This window comes from Chiloscyllium punctatum, chromosome 36 (genome assembly GCF_047496795.1).
Source record: "Chiloscyllium punctatum isolate Juve2018m chromosome 36, sChiPun1.3, whole genome shotgun sequence".
In the NCBI taxonomy this organism is placed as follows: domain Eukaryota; kingdom Metazoa; phylum Chordata; class Chondrichthyes; order Orectolobiformes; family Hemiscylliidae; genus Chiloscyllium; species Chiloscyllium punctatum.
In genome coordinates, this window is record NC_092774.1 from 49,266,142 (window position 1) to 49,291,668 (window position 25,527).

A 25,527-nucleotide genomic window follows, 5' to 3' on the forward strand; every position below is an offset into this window, starting at 1 on the left:
CTCAGCACTGACCCTCCGACAGGGCCCACTCCCTCAGCACTGACCTTCCGACAGTGCGGCACTCCCTCCGCACTGACCCTCCGACAGGGCCCACTCCTTCAGCACTGACCCTCCGACAGTGCCCACTCCCTCAGCACTGACCCTCCGACAGTGCCCACTCCCTCAGCATTGACCCTCCAACAGGGCCCACTCCCTCAGCACTGACCCTCCGACAGTGCGGCCCTCCCTCAGCACTGACCCTCGGACAGTGCGGCACTCCCTCAGCACTGACCCTCCGACAATGCCCACTCCCTCAGCACTGACCCTCCGACAGGGCCCGCTCCCTCAGCACTGACCCTCCGACAGGGCCCGCTCCCTCAGCACTGACCCTCCGACAGGGCCCACTCCCTCAGCACTGACCCTCCGACAGGGCCCACTCCCTCAGCACTGACCCTCCGACAGGGCCCACTCCCTCAGCACTGACCCTCCGACAGTGCCCACTCCCTCAGCACTGACCCTCCGACAGTGCCCCCTCCCTCAGCACTGACCCCCCGACAGTGCCCACTCCCTCAGCACTGACCCTCCGACAGTGCCCACTCCCTCAGCACTGACCCTCCGACAGTGCCCACTCCCTCAGCACTGACCCTCCGACAGTGCCCCCTCCCTCAGCACTGACCCTCCGACAGGGCCCACTCCCTCAGCACTGACCCTCCGACAGTGCCCCCTCCCTGTGTGTGGTGGTGAGGTGCTCCACCCCGTGGCCGTTGTGTGGAACTACAGTGTGGACCGTTGACGTGGGAGACGATGGTTGAACCTGAGAGAGTGTATTTGCCCGAGTCGAGCAGCCAGACAGTGGCTCCCCACTCACCGCCCCAGTGTCCCAGCTCCTACCTCCTTCTCCTTCTCCTCGGCCTCCCGGGTCTTGTAACGTTTCTGAACCTCCTTGATGATGCGGAAGCCGTTCTGGAGGTTCGTCGCAGGGACCTGCTGTTCACCAGGTACCTTCAGGTTCGATGCCCGATACGTTCTGGGGGGGGGGGGAAGAGAGAGGGTGAGCAGAGAGCCTTCAGCCCCTGGGCACCGCGCAGCGTCACGGTACAGCCTGCCCTGGCAGAGACTGAGTACTCCCTGCTCTGTCAGACTGCACCGTCTGGAGGAGGAGGAGGCCGTTCAGCCCATCTCGCTTGCTCCCCCATTCCGGCACTGAGCTGACTGGCCTCCAGCCCAGTTCCCCCACATTCCCCCGGCCCCACCCCATGTCCTGTGTGTCTCTGAGAGTGTGTGTACGTGAGACTGTGTGTATGTGCGTCTGAGTGTGCACATGTGTGTCTGTGTGGGTCAATGTCTGCATGGATCTGTGGGGGTGCGTGTACACGAGACTGCATGCGTGCGTGAGAGACCGTGCGTGTGAGAGACCGTGTGTGTCTGTGCGTGTGTGTGAGAGAGACCGTGTGTGTCTGTCTGTGCGTGTGTGAGAGAGAGACCGTGTGTGTGTCTGTCTGTGCGTGTGTGTGAGAGAGACCGTGTGTGTCTGTGCGTGTGTGTGTGAGAGACCGTGTGTGTGTCTGTCTGTGCGAGAGACCGTGTGTGTCTGTGCGTGTGTGTGTGAGAGACCGTGTGTGTGTCTGTCTGTGCGTGTGTGTGTGAGAGACTGTGTGTGTCTGTGCGTGTGTGTGAGAGAGACAGTGTGTGTGTCTGTGCGTGTGTGTGAGAGAGACAGTGTGTGTGTCTGTCTGTGCGTGTGTGTGAGAGAGACCGTGTGTGTCTGTGCGTGTGTGTGAGAGAGACCGGTGTGTGTCTGTCTGTGCATGTCTGTGTGAGAGACCGTGTGTGTCTGTGCGTGTGTGTGAGAGAGACCGTGTGTGTCTGTGCATGTGTGTGAGAGACCGTGTGTGTGTCTGTCTGTGCATGTCTGTGTGAGAGACCGTGTGTGTCTGTGCGTGTGTGTGAGAGAGACAGTGTGTGTGTCTGTCTGTGCGTGTGTGTGTGAGAGACCGTGTGTGTCTGTGCGTGTGTGTGAGAGAGACAGTGTGTGTCTGTGCGTGTGAGTGAGAGACCGTGTGTGTGTCTGTCTGTGCGTGTGTGTGTGAGAGACCGTGTGTGTGTGTCTGTCTGTGCGTGTGTGCGAGAGAGACCGTGTGTGTCTGTGCGTGTGTGTGTGTGAGAGAGACCGTGTGTGTGTCTGTCTGTGCGTGTGTGTGTGAGACCGTGTGTGTGTGAGAGACCGTGTGTCTGTCTGTGCGTGTGTGTGTGTGAGAGACCGTGTGTGTCTGTGAGAGAGAGACCGTGTGTGTCTGTCTGTGCGTGTGTGTGAGAGACCATGTGTGTGTCTGTGCGTGTGGTGTGTGAGAGACCGTGTGTGTCTGTGCGTGTGTGTGAGAGAGACCGTGTGTGTGTCTGTCTGTGCGTGTGTGAGAGACCGTGTGTGTCTGTGCGTGTGTGTGTGTGAGAGACCGTGTGTGTGTCTGTCTGTGTCTGTGCGTGTGTGAGACAGTGTGTGTGTCTGTCTGTGCGTGTGCGTGTGTGTGTGAGAGACCGTGTGTGTGTCTGTCTGTGCGTGTGTGTGTGTGAGAGACCGTGTGTGTCTGTACGTGTGTGTGTGAGAGACCGTGTGTGTGTCTGTCTGTGCGGTGTGTGTGTGACGTGTGTGTGACAGTTGTGTGTGTCTGTCTGTGCGTGTGTGAGAGACCGTGTGTGTTTGTGTGTGAGACAGTGTGTGTGTCTGTCTGTGCGTGTGTGAGACAGTGTGTGTCTGTGCTTGTGCGTGTGTGTGTGAGAGACCGTGTGTGTCTGTACGTGTGTGTTAGCGAAGCCCCCTCCTCTCCTCCCCACTCCCCTCCCCCTCGGCCAGCTACTCACATCTCCTTGACGAAGGTGGCCTCGGGATTGGGGAAGAGATTGCCTTCATTCCGACCCAGGGCACTGCCAGGGCAGTAGAAGTTAATCCGGAGATAGGTGTAATCTCCCTCCACTGAGGTGCTGATGTTCTACAGAGGGACAAAGGGGTTGGGAAGGGACAGTGAGAACACTGGCTGGGACCTGGAACGAGCAGGTTCTCCCCCTCCCCTCCACAGAGACAGACAGGCAGAGAGGGGGGGGGGGGGGGGGGGGGAGGCAGACAGGGGGAGACACACACACACACACACACAGCAGCCATCTCCCTGCCCTTCCTGCAGACCAGGATACACGGCCCACTCCGCCATGCACCCAGCTCCCCATGTTCCCCCCGCCTCCCCGTGTCGAATATGTCTCTCCCAAATCCCCCAGAGGATTATTTTCCTGAGCAAAAATCCTTCCAAGGGGACACTGGGGTTGTTGCCCCGGACCAGTGTTTATTCAACAACCCCGCCCCCTCCCCAGTTGCCCCCACTCCTTGAGAAGGTTCGGGGGGAGCTACTTCCTGGACCAGCCATCGGGGAGACCCACAGTGTCCCTCAGGGAGGGAATCCCGGCATTCAGACCCAGGAAGGAATGAATGGGACACCCTTACGGGGAGAGGGGAGTTACTCACGACAGGATTCCCAGCCTCTGACCCCGATGGTGGGACAGGGCTTTGGGGGGAGAGTCAGGAGGGGAGTTACTCACGACAGGATTCCCAGCCTCTCTCCCCGATGGTGGGACAGGGCTTTGGGGGAGAGAGTCAGGAGGGGGAGTTACTCACGACAGGATTCCCAGCCTCTGACCCCGATGGTGGGACAGGGCTTTGGGGAGAGAGTCAGGAGGGGAGTTACTCACGACAGGATTCCCAGCCTCTGTCCCCGATGGTGGGACAGGGCTTTGGGGGGAGAGTCAGGAGGGGTGTTACTCACGACAGGATTCCCAGCCTCTGACCCCGATGGTGGGACAGGGCTTTGGGGAGAGAGTCAGGAGGGGTGTTACTCACAACAGGATTCCCAGCCTCTGACCCCGATGGTGGGACAGGGCTTTGGGGAGAGAGTCAGGGGGGGGGAGTTACTCACCACAGGATTCCCAGCCTCTGACCCCGATGGTGGGACAGGGCTTTGGGGGGAGAGTCAGGAGGGGAGTTACTCACTGCAGGATTCCCAGCCTCTGTCCCCGATGGTGGGACAGGGCTTTGGGGGGGAAGAGTCAGGAGGAGAGTTACTCACGACAGGATTCCCAGCCTGTGACCCTGATGGTGGGACAGGGCTTTGGGGAGAGAGTCAGGAGGGGAGTTACTCGCTGCAGGATTCCCAGCCTCTGAGCTGTTCTTGTAGCCGCTGGGTTTATATGGGGCTGGGTCCAGCTCAGTTTCTGCTCAACGATAACCCCCAGGATGTTGATAGTGGGGGGGGAGGGGGGTTCAGTGACGGTAACACCATTGAACATCAAGGGGGCGATGGTTCGATTCTCTCTCTCTCTTGTTGGAGACGGTAACCCCCAGGATGTTGATAGTGGGGGGGGGGAAAGGGGGATTCAGTGACGGTAACACCATTGAACATCAAGGGGGCGATGGTTCGATTCTCTCTCTCTCTTGTTGGAGACGGTAACCCCCAGGATGTTGATAGTGGGGGGGGAAGGGGGATTCAGTGACGGTAACACCATTGAACATCAAGGGGGCGATGGTTAGATTCTCTCTCTCTCTTGTTGGAGACGGTAACCCCCAGGATGTTGATAGTGGGGGGGGGGGGAAGGGGGATTCAGTGACGGTAACACCATTGAACATCAAGGGGGTGATGGTTCGATTCTCTCTCTCTTGTTGGAGACGGTAACCCCCAGGATGTTGATAGTGGGGGGGGGGGGGAAGGGGGATTCAGTGACAGTAACACCATTGAACATCAAGGGGGCGATTGTTAGATTCTCTCTCTCTCTTGTTGGAGACGGTAACCCCCAGGATGTTGATAGTGGGTGGGGGGGGGGGGGGGGGGGGGGGGGGGGGGGGGGGGAGGGGAAGGGGGGATTCAGTGACGGTAACACCATTGAACATCAAGGGGGCGATGGTTCGATTCTCTCCCTCTTGCTGGAGACGGTAACCCCCAGGATGTTGATAGTGGGGGGGGGGGGGGGGGGGGGGGGGGGGGGGGAGGGGGGGGGTGGAGGGGGATTCAGTGACGGTAACACCATTGAACATCAAGGGGGCGATGGTTCGATTCTCTCTCTCTCTCTTGTTGGAGACGGTAACCCCCAGGATGTTGATTGTGGGGGGGGGAAGGGGGATTCAGTGACGGTAACACCATTGAACATCAAGGGGGCGATAGTTAGATTCTCTCTCTCTTGTTGGAGACGGTAACCCCCAGGATGTTGATAGTGGGGGGGAAGGGGGATTCAGTGACGGTAACACCATTGAACATCAAGGGGGCGATGGTTCGATTCTCTCTCTCTCTCTTGTTGGAGACGGTAACCCCCAGGATGTTGATAGTGGGGGGGGGGGGGAAGGGGGATTCAGTGACGGTAACACCATTGAACATCAAGGGGGCGATGGTTCGATTCTCTCTCTCTCTCTTGTTGGAGACGGTAACCCCCAGGATGTTGATAGTGGGGGGGGGGGGGAAGGGGGGATTCAGTGACGGTAACACCATTGACCATCAAGGGGGCGATGGTTCGATTCTCTCTCTCTCTCTTGTTGGAGACGGTAACCCCCAGGATGTTGATAGTGGGGGGGGGAAGGGGGATTCAGTGACGGTAACACCATTGACCATCAAGGGGGCGATGGTTCGATTCTCTCTCTCTTGTTGGAGATGGTCATTCCCTGGTGTGTGTTGGGTGTGAACATTACCTGCCCCTTGTCAGCCCAAGCCTGGACACTGTCCAGATCTTGCTGCGTTTGGACCCGGACTGTGTCAGTGTGTGAAGGGGAGCGGTTGAATGGAGCTGAACGCGAGCGAGTGCCTGGGTCTGGTACCGAGACTCGTGCCACCACCGGGATGGGGAAGAGACAGGAGCTGGGCTCCCGGGCGAGGGGGACAGGCTGTACCAAGGCAGCAAGCCCACCACGAAACGCCAGTCTCCCCCACCCCCCCCACAGCTCACCGACCCCGTCACTGTGGAGAAACAGAGACCCTGATCGCGAGGGGGAGACGGGATGGTGATGCTCCTGGCCCTCCCCAGACCCACCCGAGGGGAGAATGAGGGAGGAGGAGGGAAAGAGGGAAAGGGGAGGGAGGGGGAGGGGAGAGGGGGAGGGAGGGAGGGGTAAGAGGGGGAGGGAGGGGGGTAAGAGTGGGAGCGAGGGAGGGAGGGTGGGAGCGAGAAAGGACGAGGGCGCAAGGGAGGGAGTGACCGAGGGAGGGAGAGAGCAAGGGAGGGTGCGAGAGAGCTCGAGGGAGCGAGGGGAGGGGAGGGAGCGAGCGGAGGGAGGGGAGGGAGCGAGGGAGGGGAGGGAGCGAGGGGAGGGGAGGGGAGGGAGCAAGGGAGGGAGCGAGCGGAGGGAGGGAGGGAGCGAGGGGAGGGGAGGGGAGGGAGGGAGCAAGGGAGGGAGCGAGGGGAGGGGAGGGAGCGAGGGGAGGGGAGGGGAGGGAGCGAGGGAGGGAGCGAGGGGAGGGGAGGGAGCGAGGGGAGGGGAGGGAGGGAGCAAGGGAGGGAGCGAGGGGAGGGGAGGGAGCGAGGGAGGGAGCGAGGGGAGGGAGCGAAGGGGAGGGGAGGGAGCGAGGGGAGGGAGCGAGGGAGGGAGCGAGGGGAGGGAGCGAGGGGAGGGAGGGAGCGAGGAGAGGGAGGGAGCGAGGGGAGGGAGCGAGGGGAGGGAGGGAGCGAGGGAGGGAGGAGGGAGCGAGGGGGAGGGAGCGAGGGGAGGGGAGGGAGCGAGGGGAGGGAGGGAGCGAGGGGAGCGAGCGAGGGGGAGGGAGCGAGGGGGAGGGAGCGAGGGGAGGGAGCGAGGGGAGGGAGGGAGCGAGGGGAGCGAGGGGAGGGGGAGGGAGGGAGCGAGGGAGGGAGGGAGGTCGTACCTTGATGGTGGCGATGTGGAAGGGCGTGGCAATGCCGACACAGGCAGGATAACGGTCTCGTATTTCTTGTCGATGTAGATCTTCAAGCTTCTGATATCTGGCTCCTTCGGCATCTGCGATGGGTTCTTGTACGAGTCCCGGGATTTGCGGGCCCTGAGTAAGGAGGTGGGGGGGGGGGAGACATCAGGCAGAACAACCATCAGAAAGAACCCAGCCACTGGGTACAGGAAAAGGCCCTTCAGCCCCAACCCATCCATGCTGACCCAGATCTGCCAAATGACTGTATCTCCTCACACCTTCGACAGTCAGGGTTCAGCTGATGGGGTTGACCGTTTAAGACTCACTTTGAGGGGCTGCAGTTCGGAATACCGGATTATTAACACAACTCAGTTTGACTGCCCAACAAATCCCAGGTCAGGAAGACCAACACCGTCAATCAGCAGACGGAAACGAGAATGAATTACTGGTTGGACATTTCATTTACACACAGCGGGACTAAAACCGAACGCGCTTCATTGATATCCTGCTAAATTACTCCGTTCAACGGCACCGTCATGGCCTGGGGGTAAGGGCAGACTTCAAATGGAGCAGTTCTTAAATTCACAGTGTGGAAGGGTCTGGAATTCCCCACCTCCCCCCAAACACCAAATGTGTCCGTTCCGTCCTGTTCACTCTCACCCAGAAGGACCCTCGGCAACATTTATCCAAGAATCAAAGATACTTGGAGCTGATAGACGTGACTTTGATTCACGTCAAACAGCACAGTGAAAACGATGAAGCTCTTTGGCGATACTACCTTTGGGGTGGACAGTGAATACAGTGCGGGAAGTACTGACAGACTCAGTGATGGGGGGGGGGGGGGGAGGGAATGTGCTGCAGTAAACCGAGTGTGCTGAGTTATGGACAACGACAGCAATGAGGAGACTTACTGGGGGGGGGAGCAAGGAGTGAGGGAGTGAGCGAGAGGGTGGGCGCACAAGTGAGAGGGTGGGCATGTGGGTGGGCACGTGGGTGAGTGAGTGGGTGAGTGAGTGAGTGAATGAGGGTGCAGGTTCCTTTCGAACAGGTCTATCGTGCGATACAGCAGGGGGAGCGTTTATGTGGAACAGAGACAGAGTTTCTGGGCCCATACTCAGGAGTGGGACTTTCACACAGCTCTGAACACAACCATCTGGGGCCATGTCCCCAGCACGTGGCCCGGAGACCCTGAGAAACCCAAACAACCCCCCCAACCCTACCCGCTGCCTGCTCAGGGGACCCAAGGAGTTGGGTTACAGACCCCCCACCCCCCCCCCCCTCCGGGGAGCTGGAAGACAGGTCCCACAACCTCCCCTTCATCCCTGACCTCTGGGCCTGCTGCTCCCCTCGGTTCTCCGTCAGCCGTCTCTTGGCCTCCTCGTTGAGTTGGTGGGCCAGCTCCCGCTGGTGGGAGCGGCGTTTCTCCTCAGAGGTCATCTCGTTCTGAACGGGGTCGGGGGGGGGGAGGGGGAGAGATGGAAGAGAGTGCACGGTTATTCAGGGTGGAGACAGTGGGACGGTACTGAACACAGAAACCCCCCCCCATATCCCCCCCCCCCCCAAGGCTGCAGTGTACACCCCAGGACAGTACGGCCTGGGGGTGGAGGGGAGGGACACACCCACTCAACCCTGCTGTTCCTCACTCACACACACACACATACACACCGACCCGCTGAGTTTCTCCAGCACTCTGTTACCTGCTGTTCCTCACTCACACACACACACACCGACCCGCTGAGTTTCTCCAGCACTCTGTTACCTGCTGTTCCTCACACTCACACACACACCGACCCGCTGAGTTTCTCCAGCACTCTGTTACCTGCTGTTCCTCACTCACTCACACACACACCGACCCGCTGAGTTTCTCCAGCACTCTGTTACCTGCTGTTCCTCACTCTCACACACACACCGACCCGCTGAGTTTCTCCAGCACTCTGTTACCTGCTGTTCCTCACTCACTCACACACACACCGACCCGCTGAGTTTCTCCAGCACTCTGTTACCTGCTGTTCCTCACTCACTCACACACACACCGACCCGCTGAGTTTCTCCAGCACTCTGTTACCTGCTGTTCCTCACACACACACACCGACCCGCTGAGTTTCTCCAGCACTCTGTTACCTGCTGTTCCTCACACTCACACACACACACACCGACCCGCTGAGTTTCTCCAGCACTCTGTTACCTGCTGTTCCTCACACACACACACCGACCCGCTGAGTTTCTCCAGCACTCTGTTACCTGCTGTTCCTCACTCACACACACACACACCGACCCGCTGAGTTTCTCCAGCACTCTGTTACCTGCTGTTCCTCACACTCACACACACACACACCGACCCGCTGAGTTTCTCCAGCACTCTGTTACCTGCTGTTCCTCACACACACACACACACCGACCCGCTGAGTTTCTCCAGCACTCTGTTACCTGCTGTTCCTCACTCACACACACACACCGACCCGCTGAGTTTCTCCAGCACTCTGTTACCTGCTGTTCCTCACACACACACACCGACCCGCTGAGTTTCTCCAGCACTCTGTTACCTGCTGTTCCTCACTCACACACACATACACACACACACACCGACCCGCTGAGTTTCTCCAGCACTCTGTCCCCTGCTGTTCCTCACTCTCACACACACACCGACCCGCTGAGTTTCTCCAGCACTCTGTTACCTGCTGTTCCTCACACACACACACACCGACCCGCTGAGTTTCTCCAGCACTCTGTTACCTGCTGTTCCTCACACACATACACACACCGACCCGCTGAGTTTCTCCAGCACTCTGTTACCTGCTGTTCCTCACACTCACACACACACACCGACCCACTGAGTTTCTCCAGCACTCTGTTACCTGCTGTTCCTCACTCACTCACACACACCGACCCGCTGAGTTTCTCCAGCACTCTGTTACCTGCTGTTCCTCACTCTCACACACACACCGACCCGCTGAGTTTCTCCAGCACTCTGTTACCTGCTGTTCCTCACTCACACACACACACACCGACCCGCTGAGTTTCTCCAGCACTCTGTTACCTGCTGTTCCTCACTCACACACACACCGACCCGCTGAGTTTCTCCAGCACTCTGTTACCTGCTGTTCCTCACTCACACACACACACACCGACCCGCTGAGTTTCTCCAGCACTCTGTTACCTGCTGTTCCTCACTCACACACACACCGACCCGCTGAGTTTCTCCAGCACTCTGTTACCTGCTGTTCCTCACTCACACACACACACACCGACCCGCTGAGTTTCTCCAGCACTCTGTTACCTGCTGTTCCTCACTCTCACTCACACACCGACCCACTGAGTTTCTCCAGCACTCTGTTACCTGCTGTTCCTCACTCTCACTCACACACCGACCCGCTGAGTTTCTCCAGCACTCTGTTACCTGCTGTTCCTCACTCTCACACACACCGACCCGCTGAGTTTCTCCAGCACTCTGTTACCTGCTGTTCCTCACTCACACACATACACACACCGACCCGCTGAGTTTCTCCAGCACTCTGTTACCTGCTGTTCCTCACTCACACACACCGACCCGCTGAGTTTCTCCAGCACTCTGTTACCTGCTGTTCCTCACTCACACACACACCGACCCGCTGAGTTTCTCCAGCACTCTGTTACCTGCTGTTCCTCACACTCACACACACACCGACCCGCTGAGTTTCTCCAGCACTCTGTTACCTGCTGTTCCTCACTCACTCACACACACACCGACCCGCTGAGTTTCTCCAGCACTCTGTTACCTGCTGTTCCTCACTCTCACACACACACCGACCCGCTGAGTTTCTCCAGCACTCTGTTACCTGCTGTTCCTCACTCACTCACACACCGACCCGCTGAGTTTCTCCAGCACTCTGTTACCTGCTGTTCCTCACACACACACACCGACCCGCTGAGTTTCTCCAGCACTCTGTTACCTGCTGTTCCTCACACACACACACCGACCCGCTGAGTTTCTCCAGCACTCTGTTACCTGCTGTTCCTCACACACACACACCGACCCGCTGAGTTTCTCCAGCACTCTGTTACCTGCTGTTCCTCACTCACACACACACACACCGACCCGCTGAGTTTCTCCAGCACTCTGTTACCTGCTGTTCCTCACACTCACACACACACACACCGACCCGCTGAGTTTCTCCAGCACTCTGTTACCTGCTGTTCCTCACACACACACACACACCGACCCGCTGAGTTTCTCCAGCACTCTGTTACCTGCTGTTCCTCACTCACACACACACCGACCCGCTGAGTTTCTCCAGCACTCTGTTACCTGCTGTTCCTCACTCACACACACACACCGACCCGCTGAGTTTCTCCAGCACTCTGTTACCTGCTGTTCCTCACACACACACACCGACCCGCTGAGTTTCTCCAGCACTCTGTTACCTGCTGTTCCTCACTCACACACACATACACACACACACACCGACCCGCTGAGTTTCTCCAGCACTCTGTTACCTGCTGTTCCGCACTCACACACACACACACCGACCCGCTGAGTTTCTCCAGCACTCTGTTCCCTGCTGTTCCTCACTCTCACACACACACCGACCCGCTGAGTTTCTCCAGCACTCTGTTACCTGCTGTTCCTCACACACACACACACCGACCCGCTGAGTTTCTCCAGCACTCTGTTACCTGCTGTTCCTCACACACATACACACACCGACCCGCTGAGTTTCTCCAGCACTCTGTTACCTGCTGTTCCTCACACTCACACACACACACCGATCCACTGAGTTTCTCCAGCACTCTGTTACCTGCTGTTCCTCACTCACTCACACACACCGACCCGCTGAGTTTCTCCAGCACTCTGTTACCTGCTGTTCCTCACTCTCACACACACACCGACCCGCTGAGTTTCTCCAGCACTCTGTTACCTGCTGTTCCTCACTCACACACACACACACCGACCCGCTGAGTTTCTCCAGCACTCTGTTACCTGCTGTTCCTCACTCACACACACACCGACCCGCTGAGTTTCTCCAGCACTCTGTTACCTGCTGTTCCTCACTCACACACACACACACCGACCCGCTGAGTTTCTCCAGCACTCTGTTACCTGCTGTTCCTCACTCACACACACACCGACCCGCTGAGTTTCTCCAGCACTCTGTTACCTGCTGTTCCTCACTCACACACACACACACCGACCCGCTGAGTTTCTCCAGCACTCTGTTACCTGCTGTTCCTCACTCTCACTCACACACCGACCCACTGAGTTTCTCCAGCACTCTGTTACCTGCTGTTCCTCACTCTCACTCACACACCGACCCGCTGAGTTTCTCCAGCACTCTGTTACCTGCTGTTCCTCACTCTCACACACACCGACCCGCTGAGTTTCTCCAGCACTCTGTTACCTGCTGTTCCTCACTCACACACATACACACACCGACCCGCTGAGTTTCTCCAGCACTCTGTTACCTGCTGTTCCGCACTCACACACACACACACCGACCCGCTGAGTTTCTCCAGCACTCTGTTACCTGCTGTTCCTCACTCACACACACACCGACCCGCTGAGTTTCTCCAGCACTCTGTTACCTGCTGTTCCTCACTCACACTCACACACACACCGACCCGCTGAGTTTCTCCAGCACTCTGTTACCTGCTGTTCCTCACTCACACACACACATACACCAACCCGCTGAGTTTCTCCAGCACTCTGTTACCTGCTGTTCCTCACACTCACACACACACCGACCCGCTGAGTTTCTCCAGCACTCTGTTACCTGCTGTTCCTCACTCACTCACACACACACCGACCCGCTGAGTTTCTCCAGCACTCTGTTACCTGCTGTTCCTCACTCTCACACACACACCGACCCGCTGAGTTTCTCCAGCACTCTGTTACCTGCTGTTCCTCACTCACTCACACACACACCGACCCGCTGAGTTTCTCCAGCACTCTGTTACCTGCTGTTCCTCACTCACTCACACACACACCGACCCGCTGAGTTTCTCCAGCACTCTGTTACCTGCTGTTCCTCACTCACACACACACACACCGACCCGCTGAGTTTCTCCAGCACTCTGTTACCTGCTGTTCCTCACACACACACACACACCGACCCGCTGAGTTTCTCCAGCACTCTGTTACCTGCTGTTCCTCACTCTCACACACACACCGACCCGCTGAGTTTCTCCAGCACTCTGTTACCTGCTGTTCCTCACTCACACACACACCGACCCGCTGAGTTTCTCCAGCACTCTGTTACCTGCTGTTCCTCACTCTCACACACACACCGACCCGCTGAGTTTCTCCAGCACTCTGTTACCTGCTGTTCCTCACTCACACACACCGACCCGCTGAGTTTCTCCAGCACTCTGTCCCCTGCTGTTCCTCACTCACTCACACACACCGACCCGCTGAGTTTCTCCAGCACTCTGTTACCTGCTGTTCCTCACTCTCACACACACACACCGACCCGCTGAGTTTCTCCAGCACTCTGTTACCTGCTGTTCCTCACTCACACACACACCGACCCGCTGAGTTTCTCCAGCACTCTGTTACCTGCTGTTCCTCACACACACACACCGACCCGCTGAGTTTCTCCAGCACTCTGTTACCTGCTGTTCCTCACACACACACACACACACCGACCCGCTGAGTTTCTCCAGCACTCTGTTACCTGCTGTTCCTCACTCACACACACACACACCGACCCGCTGAGTTTCTCCAGCACTCTGTTACCTGCTGTTCCTCACACACACACACACCGACCCGCTGAGTTTCTCCAGCACTCTGTTACCTGCTGTTCCTCACACTCACACACACACACCGACCCGCTGAGTTTCTCCAGCACTGTTACCTGCTGTTCCTCACACACACACACCGACCCGCTGAGTTTCTCCAGCACTCTGTTACCTGCTGTTCCTCACTCACACACACACCGACCCGCTGAGTTTCTCCAGCACTCTGTTCCCTGCTGTTCCTCACTCACACACACACACACACCGACCCGCTGAGTTTCTCCAGCACTCTGTTACCTGCTGTTCCTCACTCACACACACACACCGACCCGCTGAGTTTCTCCAGCACTCTGTTCCCTGCTGTTCCTCACTCACACACACACCGACCCGCTGAGTTTCTCCAGCACTCTGTTACCTGCTGTTCCTCACACACACACACACCGACCCGCTGAGTTTCTCCAGCACTCTGTTACCTGCTGTTCCTCACTCACACACACACCGACCCGCTGAGTTTCTCCAGCACTCTGTTACCTGCTGTTCCTCACTCTCACACACACACACCGACCCGCTGAGTTTCTCCAGCACTCTGTTACCTGCTGTTCCTCACTCACACACACACACCGACCCGCTGAGTTTCTCCAGCACTCTGTTACCTGCTGTTCCTCACTCACACACACACCGACCCGCTGAGTTTCTCCAGCACTGAGAGCGAGAGGGACAGAGACAGACCGGGGGAGACAGACCAGGAGGGAGAGCATGGGAGACAGAGAGGCAGAGACAGACAGAGAGACAGAGACAGAAAGACAGAGAGACAGAGAGGCAGAGAGACAGAGAGAGTGAGTGTGAGCTCGTACTTACCCGTGTCCTCTCAGTCAGGAGGTTTGCCTTCCCCCCTCGACCCAACAAATCCTCAGCCTCATCCTTCATCTCCTCGTCCTCATCCTCATCCTCGTTCTGGGAGAACACACCACCCGGTTAGAGACAGGGAAAGCTCCCTCTACACCGTCTCCCCCCGCGCCCCCCTCCAAACCACAGGGTCAGGGACAGGGACAGCACAGGGTTAGAGACAGGGAAAGGTCCCTCTACACCGTCTCCCCCCCGCGCCCCCCTCCAAATCACAGGGACAGGGACAGGGTTAGAGACAGGGAAAGGTCCCTCTACACCGTCTCCCCCCCCCGCACCCCCCTCCAAATCACAGGGACAGGGACAGGGTTAGAGACAGGGAAAGGTCCCTCTACACCGTCTCCCCCCCCCGCACCCCCCTCCAAATCACAGGGTCAGGGACAGGGTTAGAGACAGGGAAAGGTCCCTCTACACCGTCTCCCCCCCCGCCCCCCTCCTCCAAATCACAGGGACAGGGACAGGGACAGGGTTAGAGACAGGGAAAGGTCCCTCTACACCGTCTCCCCGCCGCGCCCCCCTCCAAATCACAGGGACAGGGACAGGGACAGGGTTAGAGACAGGGAAAGGTCCCTCTACACCGTCTCCCCCCGCGCCCCCCTCCAAATCACAGGGACAGGGACAGGGACAGGGTTAGAGACAGGGAAAGGTCCCTCTACACCGTCTCCCCCCCGCGCCCCCCTCCAAATCACAGGGACAGGGACAGGGTTAGAGACAGGGAAAGGTCCCTCTACACCGTCTCCCCCCTCCAAATCACAGGGACAGGGACAGGGTTAGAGACAGGGAAAGGTCCCTCTACACCGTCTCCCCCCCGCGCCCCCCTCCAAATCACAGGGACAGGGACAGGGTTAGAGACAGGGAAAGGTCCCTCTACACCGTCTCCCCCCCGCGCCCCCCTCCAAATCACAGGGACAGGGACAGGGTTAGAGACAGGGAAAGCTCCCTCTACACCGTCTCCCCCCCGCGCCCCCCTCCAAATCACAGGGTCAGGGACAGGGACAGGGTGAGAGACAGGGAAAGCTCCCTCTACACCGTCTCCCCCCGCGCCCCCCTCCAAATCACAGGGACAGGGACAGGGACAGGGTTAGAGACAGGGAAAGGTCCCTCTACACCGTCTCCCCCCCGCGCCCCCCCCCCAAATCACAGGGACAGGGACAGGGTTAGAGACAGGGAAAGGTCCCTCTACACCGTCTCCCCCCCGCGCCCCCCCCCCAAATCACAGGGACAGGGACAGGGTTAGAGACAGGGAAAGCTCCCTCTACACCGTCTCCCCCCTGCGCCCCCCCTCCTCCAAACCACAGGGTCAGGGACAGGGACAGGGTTAGAGACAGGGAAAGCTCCCTCTACACCGTCTCCCCCCGCGCCCCCCTCCAAATCACAGGGACAGGGACAGGGTTAGAGACAGGGAAAGGTCCCTCTACACCGTCTCCCCCCCGCGCCCCCCTCCAAATCACAGGGTCAGGGACAGGGTTAGAGACAGGGAAAGGTCCCTCTACACCGTCTCCCCCCCGCGCCCCCCTCCAAATCACAGGGTCAGGGACAGGGTTAGAGACAGGGAAAGGTCCCTCTACACCGTCTCCCCCCCGCGCCCCCCTCCAAATCACAGGGACAGGGACAGGGTTAGAGACAGGGAAAGGTCCCTCTACACCGTCTCCCCCCCGCGCCCCCCCTCCTCCAAATCACAGGGTCAGGGACAGGGACAGCACAGGGTTAGAGACAGGGAAAGCTTCCTCTACACCGTCTCCCCCCACCCCCCCTCCAAATCACAGGGACAGGGACAGCACAGGGTTAGAGACAGGGAAAGCTCCCTCTACACCGTCTCCCCCCCGCGCCCCCCTCCAAATCACAGGGTCAGGGACAGGGACAGGGTTAGAGACAGGGAAAGGTCCCTCTACACCGTCTCCCCCCGCGCCCCCCTCCAAATCACAGGGTCAGGGACAGCACAGGGTTAGAGACAGGGAAAGGTCCCTCTACACCGTCTCCCCCCCGCACCCCCCTCCAAATCACAGGGACAGGAACAGGGTTAGAGACAGGGAAAGCTCCCTCTACACCGTCTCCCCCCCGCGCCCCCCCTCCAAATCACAGGGACAGGGACAGCACAGGGTTAGAGACAGGGAGAGGTCCCTCTACACCGTCTCCCCCCCCGCGCCCCCCTCCAAACCACAGGGTCAGGGACAGGGTTAGAGACAGGGAAAGGTCCCTCTACACCGTCTCCCCCCCACGCCCCCCCCTCCAAATCACAGGGACAGGGACAGGGTTAGAGACAGGGAAAGCTCCCTCTACACCGTCTCCCCCCCGCGCCCCCCTCCAAATCACAGGGACAGGAACAGGGACAGCACAGGGTTAGAGACAGGGAAAGGTCCCTCTACACCGTCTCCCCCCCGCGCCCCCCTCCAAATCACAGGGTCAGGGACAGGGTTAGAGACAGGGAAAGGTCCCTCTACACCGTCTCCCCCCCGCGCCCCCCTCCAAATCACAGGGTCAGGGACAGGGACAGGGTTAGAGACAGGGAAAGGTCCCTCTACACCGTCTCCCCCCGCGCCCCCCTCCAAATCACAGGGTCAGGGACAGGGACAGGGTTAGAGACAGGGAAAGGTCCCTCTACACCGTCTCCCCCCCGCCCCCCCCTCCAAATCACAGGGACAGGGACAGGGACAGGGTTAGAGACAGGGAAAGGTCCCTCTACACCGTCTCCCCCCCGCACCCCCCTCCAAATCACAGGGTCAGGGACAGGGACAGGGTTAGAGACAGGGAAAGGTCCCTCTACACCGTCTCCCCCCGCGCCCCCCTCCAAATCACAGGGACAGGGACAGGGACAGGGTTAGAGACAGGGAAAGGTCCCTCTACACCGTCTCCCCCCCGCGCCCCCCTCCAAATCACAGGGACAGGGACAGGGTTAGAGACAGGGAAAGGTCCCTCTACACCGTCTCCCCCCCGCGCCCCCCTCCAAATCACAGGGACAGGGACAGGGTTAGAGACAGGGAAAGGTCCCTCTACACCGTCTCCCCCCCGCGCCCCCCTCCAAATCACAGGGACAGGGACAGGGTTAGAGACAGGGAAAGGTCCCTCTACACCGTCTCCCCCCCGCACCCCCCCTCCAAATCACAGGGACAGGGACAGGGACAGGGTTAGAGTCAGGGAAAGGTCCCTCTACACCGTCTCCCCCCCGCGCCCCCCTCCAAATCACAGGGTCAGGGACAGGGTTAGAGACAGGGAAAGGTCCCTCTACACCGTCTCCCCCCCGCGCGCCCCCTCCAAATCACAGGGACAGGGTCAGGGACAGGGTTAGAGACAGGGAAAGGTCCCTCTACACCGTCTCCCCCCCGCGCCCCCCTCCAAATCACAGGGACAGGGACAGGGTTAGAGTCAGGGAAAGGTCCCTCTACACCGTCTCCCCCCCGCGCCCCCCTCCAAATCACAGGGTCAGGGACAGGGACAGGGTTAGAGACAGGGAAAGCTCCCTCTACACCGTCTCCCCCCACCCCCCCCCCTCCAAATCACAGGGTCAGGGACAGGGACAGGGTTAGAGACAGGGAAAGGTCCCTCTACACCGTCTCCCCCCCGCGCCCCCCTCCAAATCACAGGGACAGGGACAGGGACAGGGTTAGAGACAGGGAAAGGTCCCTCTACACCGTCTCCCCCCCGCGCCCCCCTCCAAATCACAGGGTCAGGGACAGGGACAGGGTTAGAGACAGGGAAAGCTCCCTCTACACCGTCTCCCCCCACCCCCCCCCCTCCAAATCACAGGGTCAGGGACAGGGACAGGGTTAGAGACAGGGAAAGGTCCCTCTACACCGTCTCCCCCCCGCGCCCCCCTCCAAATCACAGGGTCAGGGACAGGGTTAGAGACAGGGAAAGGTCCCTCTACACCGTCTCCCCCCACCCCCCCCCCTCCAAATCACAGGGACAGGGACAGGGACAGGGTTAGAGACAGGGAAAGGTCCCTCTACACCGTCTCCCCCCACCCCCCCCCTCCAAATCACAGGGACAGGGACAGGGACAGGGTTAGAGACAGGGAAAGGTCCCTCTACACCGTCTCCCCCCACCCCCCTCCAAATCACAGGGACAGCACAGGGTTAGAGACAGGGAAAGGTCCCTCTACACCGTCTCCCCCCCCGCACCCCCCCCTCCAAATCACAGGGACAGGGACAGGGACAGGGTTAGAGACAGGGAAAGGTCCCTCTACACCGTCTCCCCCCACCCCCCCCCCCTCCAAATCACAGGGACAGGGACAGGGACAGGGTTAGAGACAGGGAAAGGTCCCTCTACACCGTCTCCCCCCCACCCCCCCCCCTCCAAATCACAGGGACAGGGACAGGGACAGGGTTAGAGACAGGGAAAGGTCCCTCTACACCGTCTCCCCCCGCGCCCCCCTCCTCCAAATCACAGGGTCAGGGACAGGGTTAGAGACAGGGAAAGGTCCCTCTACACCGTCTCCCCCCACCCCCCCCCCTCCAAATCACAGGGACAGGGACAGGGACAGGGTTAGAGACAGGGAAAGGTCCCTCTACACCGTCTCCCCCCCGCGCCCCCCTCCAAATCACAGGGACAGGGACAGGGTTAGAGACAGGGAAAGGTCCCTCTACACCGTCTCCCCCCACCCCCCCCCCTCCAAATCACAGGGACAGGGACAGGGTTAGAGACAGGGAAAGGTCCCTCTACACCGTCTCCCCCCTCCAAATCACAGGGACAGGGACAGGGTTAGAGACAGGGAAAGGTCCCTCTACACCGTCTCCCCCCACCCCCCCCCCCTCCAAATCACAGGGACAGGGACAGGGACAGGGTTAGAGACAGGGAAAGGTCCCTCTACACCGTCTCCCCCCACCCCCCCCCCTCCAAATCACAGGGACAGGGACAGGGACAGGGTTAGAGACAGGGAAAGGTCCCTCTACACCGTCTCCCCCCACCCCCCTCCAAATCACAGGGACAGGGACAGGGTTAGAGACAGGGAAAGGTCCCTCTACACCGTCTCCCCCCCGCGCCCCCCTCCAAATCACAGGGACAGGGACAGGGACAGGGTTAGAGACAGGGAAAGGTCCCTCTACACCGTCTCCCCCCCGCACCCCCCTCCAAATCACAGGGACAGGGACAGGGACAGGGTTAGAGACAGGGAAAGGTCCCTCTACACCGTCTCCCCCCACCCCCCTCCAAATCACAGGGACAGCACAGGGTTAGAGACAGGGAAAGCTCCCTCTACACCGTCTCCCCCCACCCCCCCTCCTCCAAATCACAGGGACAGGGACAGGGACAGGGTTAGAGACAGGGAAAGGTCCCTCTACACCGTCTCCCCCCCGCGCCCCCCTCCAAATCACAGGGTCAGGGACAGGGACAGGGTTAGAGACAGGGAAAGGTCCCTCTACACCGTCTCCCCCCGCGCCCCCCTCCAAATCACAGGGACAGCACAGGGTTAGAGACAGGGAAAGCTCCCTCTACACCGTCTCCCCCCACCCCCCCTCCTCCAAATCACAGGGACAGGGACAGGGACAGGGTTAGAGACAGGGAAAGGTCCCTCTACACCGTCTCCCCCCGCGCCCCCCTCCAAATCACAGGGTCAGGGACAGGGTTAGAGACAGGGAAAGGTCCCTCTACACCGTCTCCCCCCACCCCCCCTCCAAATCACAGGGACAGGGACAGCACAGGGTTAGAGACAGGGAAAGCTCCCTCTACACCGTCTCCCCCCACCCCCCCTCCAAATCACAGGGTCAGGGACAGCACAGGGTTAGAGACAGGGAAAGCTCCCTCTACACCGTCTCCCCCCACCCCCCCTCCAAATCACAGGGACAGGGACAGCACAGGGTTAGAGACAGGGAAAGCTCCCTCTACACCGTCTCCCCCCACCCCCCCTCCAAATCACAGGGTCAGGGACAGCACAGGGTTAGAGACAGGGAAAGGTCCCTCTACACCGTCTCCCCCCCGCCCCCCCCCTCCAAATCACAGGGACAGGGACAGCACGGGGAGAGAGAGAGAGGGGGTAAAACTTCCTCTACACCATCCCAGGGACAGGGACAGCACGGGGTGAGAGAGAGAGGGGGTAAAACTCCCTCTACACCATCCCAGGGACAGCACGGGGAGTGAGAGAGGGGGTAAAGCTCCCTCTACACCATCCCAGGGACAGGGACAGCACGGGGAGAGAGAGAGAGGGGGTAAAACTACCTCTACACCATCCCAGGGACAGGGACAGCACGGGGTGAGAGACAGAGAGAGAGGGTAAAGCTCCCTCTACACCATCCCAGGGACAGCACGGGGTGAGACAGAGAGGGGGTAAAACTCCCTCTACACCATCCCAGGGACAGGGACAGCACGGGGAGAGAGAGAGAGGGGGTAAAACCTCCTCTACACCATCCCAGGGACAGCACGGGGTGAGAGAGGGGGGGTAAAACTCCCTCTACACCATCCCAGGGACAGGGACAGGGACAGCACGGGGTGAGAGAGCGAGGGGGTAAAACTCCCTCTACACCATCCCAGGGACAGGGACAGCACGGGGTGAGAGAGAGACAGAGAGGGGGTAAAACTTCCTCTACACCATCCCAGGGACAGCACGGGGTGAGAGACAGAGGGGGTAAAACTCCCTCTACACCATCCCAGGGACAGGGACAGCACGGGGTGAGAGAGAGAGAGAGGGGGTAAAACTCCCTCTACACCATCCCAGGGACAGGGACAGCACGGGGTGAGACAGACAGGGGGTAAAACTCCCTCTATACCATCCCAGGGACAGGGACAGCACGGGGTGAGAGAGAGAGAGAGAGAGGGGGTAAAACTCTCTCTACACCATCCCAGGGACAGGGACAGCACGGGGTGAGAGAGAGGGGGTAAAACCCACTCTACACCATCCCAGGGACAGCACGGGGAGTGAGAGAGGGGGTAAAACTCCCTCTACATCATCCCAGGGACAGCACGGGGTGAGACAGAGAGGGGGTAAAACTCCCTCTACACCATCCCAGGGACAGCACGGGGAGTGAGAGAGGGGGTAAAACTCCCTCTACACCATCCCAGGGACAGGGACAGCACGGGGTGAGAGACAGAGAGGGGGTAAAACTCCCTCTACACCATCCCAGGGACAGCACGGGGTGAGACAGAGAGGGGGTAAAACTCCCTCTACACCATCCCAGGGACAGCACGGGGTGTGTGAGAGAGAGAGAGGGGGTAAAACTCCCTCTACACCATCCCAGGGACAGCACGGGGTGTGTGAGAGAGAGGGGGTAAAACTCCCTCTACACCATCCCAGGGACAGCACGGGGTGTGTGAGAGAGAGAGAGGGGGGTAAAACTCCCTCTACACCATCCCAGGGACAGCACGGGGTGTGTGAGAGAGAGAGAGGGGGTAAAACTCCCTCTACACCATCCCAGGGACAGCACGGGGTGAGACAGAGAGGGGGTAAAACTCCCTCTACACCATCCCAGGGACAGCACGGGGTGTGTGAGAGAGAGAGAGGGGGTAAAACTCCCTCTACACCATCCCAGGGACAGCACGGGGTGTGTGAGAGAGAGAGAGGGGGGTAAAACTCCCTCTACACCATCCCAGGGAAAGCACGGGGTGTGTGAGAGAGAGGGGGTAAAACTCCCTCTACACCATCCCAGGGACAGCACGGGGAGTGAGAGAGGGGGTAAAACTCCCTCTACACCATCCCAGGGACAGGGACAGCACGGGGTGAGAGACAGAGAGGGGGTAAAACTCCCTCTACACCATCCCAGGGACAGCACGGGGTGAGACAGAGAGGGGGTAAAACTCCCTCTACACCATCCCAGGGACAGCACGGGGTGTGTGAGAGAGAGAGAGGGGGTAAAACTCCCTCTACACCATCCCAGGGACAGCACGGGGTGAGTGAGAGAGAGAGAGGGGGTAAAACTCCCTCTACACCATCCCAGGGACAGCACGGGGTGTGTGAGAGAGAGAGAGGGGGTAAAACTCCCTCTACACCATCCCAGGGAAAGCACGGGGTGTGTGAGAGAGAGGGGGTAAAACTCCCTCTACACCATCCCAGGGACAGCACGGGGTGTGTGAGAGAGAGAGAGGGGGTAAAACTCCCTCTACACCATCCCAGGGACAGCACGGGGTGTGTGAGAGAGAGAGAGGGGGTAAAACTCCCTCTACACCATCCCAGGGACAGCACGGGGTGTGTGAGAGAGAGAGAGGGGGTAAAACTCCCTCTACACCATCCCAGGGACAGCACGGGGTGTGTGAGAGAGAGAGAGGGGGTAAAACTCCCTCTACACCATCCCAGGGACAGCACGGGGTGTGTGAGAGAGAGAGAGGGGGTAAAACTCCCTCTACACCATCCCAGGGACAGCACGGGGTGTGTGAGAGAGAGAGAGGGGGTAAAACTCCCTCTACCCCATCCCAGGGACAGCACGGGGTGTGTGAGAGAGAGAGAGGGGGTAAAACTCCCTCTACACCATCCCAGGGAAAGCACGGGGTGTGTGAGAGAGAGAGAGGGGGCAAAACTCCCTCTACACCATCCCAGGGACAGCACGGGGTGTGTGAGAGAGAGAGAGAGGGGGTAAAACTCCCTCTACACCATCCCAGGGACAGCACGGGGTGTGTGAGAGAGAGAGAGGGGGTAAAACTCCCTCTACCCCATCCCAGGGACAGCACGGGGTGTGTGAGAGAGAGAGAGGGGGTAAAACTCCCTCTACACCATCCCAGGGACAGCACGGGGTGTGTGAGAGAGAGAGAGGGGGTAAAACTCCCTCTACACCATCCCAGGGACAGCACGGGGTGTGTGAGAGAGAGAGAGGGGGTAAAACTCCCTCTACCCCATCCCAGGGACAGCACGGGGTGTGTGAGAGAGAGAGAGGGGGTAAAACTCCCTTACCTTCAGGAAGATTCCCACGTTCTTGATCTTTTTCTTGACAGTGGTGATGACACTCGCTGGACCCTCCTGCGGGGAATGACCAGGATCGGTCACATCAAGAGAAGCTCCCCTCCCCCCCCAGCTGCCCTCCGCCCTCCACCTCCCCCCCCCCCCCCCCCCCACCCCCCCACACCCACCGCCCCGTCAGAGCCCTGCAGCTGTTGGGGAGCCCTCTCTCCCCACCCCACTCCCCCGGATCGTTCAAGGCTGCTCCCTGGGAGGAGAGGCTGAGGACTCTGGGCCCGGACTCGGTGGGGGTTCAGGAGGATGGGGAGGGGGGGGATCTGACTGAGAGACTGCGCTGGACAGAACGGGCCTGGGGGGGGGGTGGGTGATGTTCCCACCCAGTCGGAGAGACCGGGAGCTGAGGGCACAGCCTCAGAGTGAAGGGACCACCCTTCAGAGTGGAGATGGGGAGGAATCTCTTCAGCTGGGGGGTGGGGAACGTCTGGGGACTCACTGCTGCGAGGGAGGCGGGGGGAGCTGCTGTTGGGCAGACCCTGCCCCTCTGCCTCTTCCCTCCTCCGGCCTGACCCCCCCTCCCCCCCAACCCCGTCCATTTGGACCCTGACAGTCTGACGAGAGCTCTCCCACAATCTCCCATCATCCTGGTGCTCTCCCTCAGACTAAGGTCAGGTGAACAGGGGCCGGTCTGTCATTCCCCCCTCACCCCCGCCCCACCTTCCCGCTTCCCCCTCGTCTTCCTTTCCTCAAACGTGGAGTTCAGACTCCCCGAAACGTTGGAAGCGTTTACGAGGTGTGTAAAGTTGCCTAACAAATGAGTGCGGGAAGCTTGATGATTTGGAGCATTTTACGTGAACGATGATCACCTCCAAGTCCCAACACGTGAGCCAGTCCCTTCTGAACGCCCCCAACACTACCTTTTTAGGCTAATGCAATTTCCTCTGGGTTCCTCACTAGCCATTGGGATCTCTGATGTCTCCGAGAGATTGCTTCTATCCAGTTCCTTCAAGATAGAGACTAAATGAAGGTGGGAACCCTCCTCTGTCTTTGCTGATCCTTTCCTTTTCGCAAACCAACAGGAAGCTTTTACAGTCCGTTTCCTAATTTCTTGCTCGCCCACCTTCTCCTCCCCAACCCTTGGAGGAATATTTGGATGCTTCGGAATGGTAAAGTGCTCCCAATCGTTAGGCTTCCGACTTTTCTGTTGGGTTTGGCAACTTTACACAGCTGGAGCTTCCATTTGCCAGAATCACAGCCCCCACCACCCACGCGGTGCCACAAAGGGATGTCGATTTGTTCAGGAACCTCGCCACGTGGGCAGTCGCTCACGCAACACGACGACAGGCGCTGTGGTGAGGGGTATGGCCTGCCTGCGCAGCCCCAGGATGGCACTCAGGGTCAGTACCACACTGGGGCAGGAGGCAAGGGTTCTGGGGAGGAACAGGGGAGCTCACCTCGTTGATCTGCACGGTGTCTCCAATGAAGAGAGCATAGATCTTTTCCTCAGGAGTCTTGCCTTCCTTGTTTTCCATGTTGGAGAAGCCCAGGTTGATGCTGAACATCATGCCTAGAGGAGAGACACACCGAGGATCACGAAGGGAGACCAAGGGGACACGGGGCACAGACAGCCCCACAGGGTCTCACACAGAGGCAAAACCCCCTGAGATATCACAGCACATACGGGCAACACACACACACACACAGACAGACACAAACACAATATCCCTATAAACAACCCGCCCCCCACCCCGCCCAACCCCGGTCTCAGTAAACCTCAACACCCCTCCCCCGTCTCTGTACACCCCCCTACACCCCCTCCCTGTCCCTGTAACCCCATCCACCCCCTCCCTGTCCCTGTAAACCCCGTACACCCCCTCCCTGTCTCTGTAACCCCCCTCCACCCACACCCCTGTCTTTGTAACCCCCTGACACCCCCTCCCTGTCTCTGTAACCCCGTCCACCCCCTCCCTATCCCCTCCACCCCCTCCCTGTCCATGTAACCCCCTGCACCCCCTCCCTGTCCGTGTCACCCCCACCATCCCCTCCAGCCCCTCCCTGCCCCCTCCAGCCCCTCAACCCAGGCAGTGACTGACCTTTCTTCAGTCGGTATTGGTTCTTGGCGTTAATGACCAGGGAGGCCTCTCGGAACTCTATTCCCATGGCAAACCTGAACATAAACCATCCATTAACACACCACAGGCCAGAGAGGGGGGGGCGGGGGGGGGC

At 59.5% G+C, this 25,527-nt stretch overlaps 1 protein-coding gene across 1 annotated transcript in view; it reads right to left on the bottom strand.

The window, feature by feature from the left end:
- Positions 1 to 843: 843 nt before the first annotated feature.
- The window catches only part of LOC140460084 (FACT complex subunit SPT16-like), a 30,859-nt gene continuing 6,175 nt past the window's right edge, over positions 844 to 25,527 (bottom strand). Inside the window, 9 exon segments of the mRNA XM_072554486.1 lie at positions 844 to 1,006; positions 2,839 to 2,966; positions 6,861 to 6,898; positions 6,901 to 7,013; positions 8,206 to 8,321; positions 14,445 to 14,540; positions 23,299 to 23,364; positions 24,756 to 24,868; positions 25,395 to 25,468. Of these exon segments, the coding sequence (XP_072410587.1) occupies positions 844 to 1,006; positions 2,839 to 2,966; positions 6,861 to 6,898; positions 6,901 to 7,013; positions 8,206 to 8,321; positions 14,445 to 14,540; positions 23,299 to 23,364; positions 24,756 to 24,868; positions 25,395 to 25,468 (907 nt within the window).